The sequence below is a fragment of the Pongo abelii genome, chromosome 17 (assembly GCF_028885655.2).
Source record: "Pongo abelii isolate AG06213 chromosome 17, NHGRI_mPonAbe1-v2.0_pri, whole genome shotgun sequence".
In the NCBI taxonomy this organism is placed as follows: domain Eukaryota; kingdom Metazoa; phylum Chordata; class Mammalia; order Primates; family Hominidae; genus Pongo; species Pongo abelii.
In genome coordinates this window covers 64,366,841-64,374,690 of record NC_072002.2, presented here as the reverse complement: position 1 = coordinate 64,374,690, position 7,850 = coordinate 64,366,841, and the positions used below count along the sequence as shown (strand labels likewise).

The window sequence follows — 7,850 nt, the reverse complement described above, 5'->3', positions numbered from 1 at the left end:
TTCAGAGGCTGAGGCAGGCGGATCACTTGAGGCCAGGAGTTCAAACCCAGCCTGACCAGCCTGGTCAACATGGCGAAACCCTATCTCTACTAAAAATACAAAAATTAGGCGGGCATGGTGACACATCTCTGTAATCCCAGCTACTCAGGAGGCTGAGGTGGGAGGACCATCTGAGCCCCGGAGGCAGAGGTTGTAGTGAGCCAAGATTGTCACTGCACTCCAGCCTGGGCAACAGAGAGAGGCTCTGTCTCAACAACAAAAAAAAAAAAAAAAAAAAAATTGAGTTGCCAGACCATTAAGAACTTTATAATTTTTTATTATTTTACTATTTAAAAATTTTAATCTTGAAATTGGTTAACCTTAGGTAAAAACTAACCATATATTTGTTTTTATACATTATACACACGAGAAATAAATAGTCTTCTAAATAGCATTTTTTAAAAAGCATCGTTATATACAATTAAGGCTTCAAGCCAGGTGTATACAACCCACTGAGAATTTAATTCGCAAAGCTTCCATTAGTAAAAACAGAAGTCAGAAGTGACCAGGATGTACAGCCAATAATATGGGTTGAGCATCCCTAATCCAAAAATCCAAAATCCGAAATGCTCCAAAATCCAAAACTTTTTGAGCACCAACAAGACAACAAATGGGAAAACCCCTCACATAAGTTACTCACCACAAACTATACTTCATGTACATAACTATTTAAAATATCATATAAAATTACCCTCAGGCTATGTGGATAAGGTGTAAATGACACATAAAAGAATTTTGTGTTTAGGCTTGGGTCCTATTCCCAAAATATCTCATTATGTATATGCAAATATTCCAAAATCTGAAAATAATCTAAAATTTGAAACACTTCTGGTTCCAAGCATTTTGGATAAGGGATAGTCAACCTGTACAAGCTTCACTTTGGCTAGAAAGCAATCACAGAAACAAGAGAAGCACACAATTGGCTTGAGAACATATCTTGAATTAAGACTCAACTGGTTATGTCTTCAGAAGTTTAACAGTGATACAACTTTGGCATGATACAGATTAAAACAATGTCCTTAGAAAACCTAAGTACAAAGAAAATCATTCTTCCTCTCCTGCTTGGTGTCACACTTCCTCCCGAATCTCAGCCATAAAAAGTCCAACGGTTGGCACAGATGTTCTCCTGGTTATACATTAATAAAAGGGCTTAGGATTTTATGGATGGCTCTATAAAAAAAAAAAAAGTCCTTGTTTGTCTCACATCTGGGGCATATTGGTGGGAATTGGCTGCAAAAGTCTTCATGGAGTTTCACAGATAGACTTTGCCTCCAGGAAATCTGAGTCCTCTCCCTGGCTGCACCACTAACTAGGTATATAAGTCTAGGCATGTGGCTGAACCTCATTAAGCCTCAGTTTTGTAAAATGGGGATAATAATAGCTGCCCTTCTCCCCCTATTCTAATTAGGTAATGCATATACAAATCTTTTGAAAAGTATAAGTGTCTCAGATATTGTGTGTATTAATTCAAATCAAGATCTAGAATTGGTGGCTTTTCCAAGAAGTTCAACAAGAAAAGGCACTGGTATTAAAGCAGAATATTTCAAAGAGGAAAAAAAGCACTGTATCAAATCTTAGAACCAGCTCTGTCTGGCAGGTGCCAGTTTCTGTGTACACAGATGTGTATTACATATGTCATACCTTATATCTCCCTAAACAGAAGAGATTTGCTCCAAAGCAGTTATATCTGGCAACCGGCCATCATTCTGGCCCCAGCATGAATGATACTCTGCTTGCTATTCTGCTAGTGATCAAACATGTCACTCATAGGGGAGGTGGCACATAATTACTAAGAAGAAATAGAAACCACTTAAAGCCTCAGGGTCCCTGATGCTTATATCCTATAGCCTCCCCCAGGCCCCAAGTGCCTTTCCCTATGCATATACACATACACCATCCAAACAGAAAGAGGGTCTAGAAATCCCAACTCCACTGGGTTCCAAATGGAGAGGCTCAGTAATATGTCCACTGCCACATTCTAATTAATTTTAAGTGTTCAATAAACATTTGCTCCATTAAAAAATGAATAACAGAAAAATAAGAAAGCCAATGATGTGTGCTTCAGAGAGCGAGCTGGGGAGCAGGACGGAATGGCTAAGATGTAACCAGTATAGTCAGTGCAACCCATGAGAACCCCAACAGCCAGGGCCTGAGCAAGATACCAGGCCTCCTGACATGAGTCAGCTCCTATCGGAAGGACTTCTCACTAAGGCTCAAAGCAGGCTGAGCAGCTGACAGCCTTCTACACAGGGCCTCTTCGGAGCCAGCGTTCCTTGTCAGGCAGAGTACAGGCTTGTCCAGCAACTGAGAAACCAATCCAGTGTGCATGAGAAGCCCCAGGCACCCAGCTGCTTACACACAAATCTGGACTTGGTGCTCTGGAGGTATGGACAGAGGTTTGGAGTTAGAGCTATTCAAGACAGGCAGCAAGAGCTATAGCAGAGCACAGTCCCCTCCCACGAGGAGTCCCAGCCATCACAGGAGACCAGTTGTTCCTGGTGCTTCAGAGTCAAGGCTGAGAAGAATCCTTCCAGTGGGTGGGTCCTCAGCAGTAACTTTCCTCCATGTGCTTGGATAGCAGGAAGTCTTGCGGCCTTGCTGGCAAGATTTGCCCAGGCACCCTCAGGGAAGCTCCACAGTGGGACTGAAAGAAACCGTGTGAGAGTGGCATTTGTTAGCTCATGCACCAGCAAACGTGCAAGCCTGTATTCAGGGTGTGCTCTGTTGACCTCAAGACCAAGCTTTCTGACACCCCTATGGGACTATTTTACCTGCATTCCTTTCAGAATAAATGGACAAGGTCCCGAGTGCTGCCTTCTCTCCCTAACCTGACAAGCCACAGATGCACTTTGAGAAACACCACGCTGCAGCACCCTCTGGACCCTGAGTTGAGTACATCACAGTACTTGCATTTATATATTATCCACCCACAACATACACACACAAACACACACACACACACACACAATCACGGACACACAAGTGTGGGGAGAACTATCAAAGTGTCCTCTTTGCCTTGATCTAGAAATACAAGAGAGACACTGTATTGGCAGAAAGGGGGCAAGACTGAGAGTTAGGAGACCTGGATTCTAGTCTCAGCTACGTGAACACACCACTGAACCTCTCTGAATCTCAGGTTCCTTATCAGTGAACATGTGAACAGCATCCATGTCAGGAGGGAGGATACTGAACATGTTACATATGATGCTATGACTTCCTAGTGTTCATTTATTACTTGGACTCCTATTGTTTTTGAGGGAAAGGAAAAGGACAGCTTGTTTTCTAAAATTAGTAGTGAGAGGGTGAGTCATAGAGTTCTTGGGTATATGAATTCCAAAGCGGGAAAGAAGAATAAATATCTTAGCCTTTATCATAAGAACAGCCATCCTGACTGTGCACGGTGGCTCATGCCTGCAAACCCAGCACTGGGAGGCCGAGGCAGGCAGATCACTTGAGCCCAGGAGATAGAGACGAGCCTGGGCAACATGGTGAAACCTCATCTCTACAAAAAATCAAAAATTAGCCAGGCATAGTGGCACATTCCTGTAATCCAAGCTACTCAGGAGGCTGAGGTAGGAGGATCATCTGAGCCCAGGGAGGTCGAGGCTGCAATGAGCTGTGATCGTGCCACTGTACTCCAGCCTGGGTGACAGAACAAGACCCTGTCTCAATAAAAAAAGAATAGCCTTCCTTAGCCATCTTTCCTGGGTGTGTCCAATCTACATGGTTGTCTGGAGGATCAATGAAGTTAATATATGTGGAAACACTTTGAAATGTATACATTTAAATACATAAAGATTTACAATTGTTATAATAGTAGAAAATCATACAAGCCTATGCTAGACCGAGTCCCTTAATTAGATGGCACGAGTCCTGTGACGATGGTGCTTGTGGTTGTGTTGAGCTCCTAACCAGGAGACAGAGCAAGCTGGGATGCAGCCCAGCCTTGGGGGTGGCAAATGGTTAATCACAGGGGACCCCGGAGCACAGGCACAGCTGCCTGATAATTGATACCCAGACAAATGCAAGGTGATTCATCTGAGCACTTGGAGCCTCGGTACTCAAGAACACAGGCTTTGGGGTAGACCAACCTGCTTCAACTCCCTCTGCCATTGCTGGGGGCCTTGGGAGAGAAACTTCATCTCCCTGGGCCTCGGTTCCTCATCTGTACACAGGGATAACAACCCCTGCCTAGTGGGGTTGATGATAAACATCATTATGTAAGTCCCTGGGTGCAGGCTGGGCCCAAGCTAAGTGCTAGGTGTACCACAGCGGTATTATAATCCAGTATCCTGGTTAGAGCAAAGGGTGGAGACAGGCATGGTGTGAGGAGACAGTCTCCTTCCTCCTCAGCAGGTGTTTTGGCTTAGAGGGCGTGTGGTTGTTCCCCAGGATGAGCCCACTGCCTCACACCACAAGATGGGCCTTCCTCACATCTGAAATAACGGATTGCAGCATGGGACAAGGGGATAGTGAAGCATGACAACCCCTCTGTCTCACTTAGCTCCACATACATGGGCATTTTTGTTTCCCAAAAAGAGGGGGGATTGGGGTCGGGCACCGTGGCTCAAACCTGTAATGCCAGCACTTTTGGAGGCCAAGGTGGGCAGATCACTTGAAATCAAGAGCTTGAGACCAACTTGGCCAACATGGCGAAAACCCATCTCTACTAAAAATACAAAAATTAGCCGGGCGTGGTAGCAGGCATCTGTAATCCCAGCTACTCGGGAGGCTGAGGAAGGAGAATCACTTGGACCCAGGAGGCAGAGGTTGTAGTAAGCCAAGATCACTCCACTGCACTCCAGCCTGGGTGACAGAGTAAGACTTTGTCTCAAAAAAAAAAAAGTGTGTGGGAGAATTAGGCCCACACTCACCTGCATTCTAGAAAACCTAAGAAAGGAGAACATGCTTTGTGCTTCTCTTTATCTCCCACCTCATTCCCAAACCTGACCTGGTGGCCAGAAGGAAGCTAGGAGCCCTTAGGCACCTTCCCACAGCTCTAGTTATTACAGAGAAGATGTCAATCAAAGATGGCAGGGGCCAGGCACAGTGGCTCACACCTGTAATCCCAGCACTCTGGGAGGTTGAGGCAGGTGGATCACTTGAGCCATGGAGTTCAAGACCAGACTGGGCAACATGGTGAAACCCCATCTCTGCAAAAAAAAATACACAAATTAGCTCAGCGTGGTGGCACGTGCCTGTGGTCCCAGCTATTCAGGAGGCAAAGGTGGAAGGATCACCCAAGCCTGGGGAGGTCGAGGCTGCAGTGAGCCAGGATCATGCCACTGCACTCCAGCCTGGGTAACAGAGTAAGACCATGTCTCAAAGGAAAAAAAAAAAAAAAAAAAAAAAGATACTTTAAAGCCTGCAGGCATGGGCCCCAACCTGGGGACTTAGTTACAGAGAAGATCTCATGCAAGTAGGGTCATGTGCAATGAACCCCTACAGGTTGGGGCAGGACAAAGCAGAAGAGACATTAACACTTCCAACATCCTGTCTACAGTATTTCACTTGCTTCTTTATCTCCTAGCAGAAGGTCAGCTTCTTTCTTTTTTTTTTTTGAGACAGAGTCTTACTCTGTCACCCAGGCTGGAGTGCAGTGGTGCAATCTCAGCTCACTGCAAGCTCTGCCTCCCGGGTTCACACCATTCTCCTGCCTCAGCCTCCCGAGTAGCTGGGACTACAGGCACCCACCACCACGCCCGTCTAATTTTTTATATTTTTAGTAGAGACGGGGTTTCACTGTGTTAGCCAGGATGGTGTCGATCTCCTGACCTCATGATCCGCCTGCCTCGGCCTCCCAAAGTGCTGGGATTACAGGAGTGAGCCACCGCGCCTGGCCCTTTTATTCTTTTTGAGACAGAGCTTCATTCTTGTCACCCAGGCTGGAGTGCAATATTGCAGTCTCAGCTCACTGCAGCCTCCACCTCTCAGGTTCAAGCGATTTTCCTGCCTCAACCTCCCAAGTAGCTGGGATTACAGGCACGCACCACCATGCCCGACATTCTTTTTTTTTTTTTAGTAGAGACGGGGTTTCACTATGTTAGCCAGGCTGGTCTCAAACTCCTGACCTCAGGTGATCTGCCTGCCTTGGCCTCCCAAAGTGCTGGGATTACAGGCTTGAGCCACCAGGCCTGGCCCAACTTCTTAAAGGAAGAGATTTTTATCTGTTTTTTTCATGCTATGTCCCCCGCACCCAGATCCATTCCCAGCACATGCTAGGAGATCATCATGTCAACATGTCCTGGGTGGAACGTGTGAGAAAGTCTTGGTTACCTGGTTTCGTTTTTCATCCTCCAGCCATCCCGACACTTGCGAAACCAGAGCTCCCGGCCTGGGGATATGCTGGTGTTCTCAGGGTCTTCTGCACAAAATGTCAGTCTAGGAGGGAAAAGAAACCACTGGTATAGGCAGAACTTTAGGGGGAATCCAGCTGTGCTGTCTAGATTCAAGGCAGATGGGTGAGGAGGCAGGGGTGAAATTTTCAGGCCAAAGCCTTCAGAATTCCCCATCGCTACTGCAGGGACTCTAACCTGTGTCTCACTTTGAGGCTTCAATGATTCAGCCTCATGCAGCCTCCGCCAGACCTCTCCCACCTGCTTCCCTCTGTCTATCCAAAAGGCCACCTGCCTCTCAAGGCCATAGCCTCTCAGAAGCCTTCCTGACTGCCTGAGCCCTCATTAACCTAACCCTCCCTTGGCCTTTCAACTGGTTACAAAGTATGTCCTTATATAAATATTGCTTTTGTTAGTGTTGCTACTTCTTGCAACATGGAGTTTTTAAAAATGTTTTATTTTAAAACGTTATGCCCTATGTGAAATTGCTTGCTGATTTCTGTGGTTGACTTCTCCATAAACTTGAACGGAGTGATTTAAAGTACCTCTAGTCCAGTGCTCTGTAAATATCCATTGACAAGAGCAACTGCAACTCAGCTGCAAGTCAAAACCAAAGATTCAGCAAATGGACAGCCAAGACCACAAGAAAGAATCAGGGCCTAATAACCATTTCCATGTAATTTATGGCTGCCCCACGCAGCCTCAGGGGCGTGTGATTAGCCTGACCACGTAATCCTTAAGGGTGTGGGGCACCTGACCCTGGAGCTGAGGCAGGACAAAAGCCCCATTCAGAACAGTTTAAGAACCTTTCCCAGGAAGCCCTAAGGACCTTAGGACCTATATGTTTATACACATATAAAAACATGACCTATCTCACGCACAATCAGGAAATGCAAATTCAAACAACAGCAGGGGGCCCATTCACACCTAACAAAATGACAAGAATGTCCCACCAGACATGGGTGAAAAGGAGGGAAAAGAGAACTCTTCATCCATAGTTAAGATGGAAAATTAGTTCAACCACTTTGGAGACAGATTTAATAATATCTGTTCAGGCTGGAGAATGCATATACTACAACCCAGCAATTCCACTTTTTAGAACACATGCTGAAAAACAGCCCTTACACACATGTGCACAAGGAAAATGCAGAGGATGTTCATCTCAGCACCATTTGTAACTACAAAAAAGCAACAACAACTATTCAGCAGAACAATGGCAAAACTATTTGTGCAATGGTGATTTACATACAGGAGTTAAACAAGAATAGATTAGATCTTTGTGTTTTGGATAAATTTCACAAACAATATTAGAATGAAAAAATCAAATTGTAAAATATTATGTCCACTCATGTAAAATTCAGAAGCAACCAAAACAATTCTATACATTGTTTATGTATACAAGCAGAAGTACTAAGGCGGCTAGGCGTGTTGGCTCACACCTGTAATCTCAGCACTTTGGGAGGCTGAGGCAGGCAG

General features: G+C 45.4%; 1 protein-coding gene across 3 annotated transcripts in view; it reads right to left on the bottom strand.

Moving 5' to 3' along the window:
- Nucleotides 1-295: 295 nt before the first annotated feature.
- Nucleotides 296-7,850, bottom strand: part of LIPG (lipase G, endothelial type) — a 29,546-nt gene continuing 21,991 nt past the window's right edge. For all 3 annotated transcript variants that reach the window (XM_024236098.3, XM_002828209.5, XM_009252370.4), the window contains 2 exons: nt 6,316-6,420; nt 296-2,683 (listed from right to left, as the gene is read on the bottom strand). In XM_024236098.3, the coding sequence (XP_024091866.1) occupies nt 2,662-2,683; nt 6,316-6,420 (127 nt within the window). In that variant the 3' untranslated portion in view covers nt 296-2,661. The remainder of the gene's footprint in view (nt 2,684-6,315; nt 6,421-7,850) is intronic.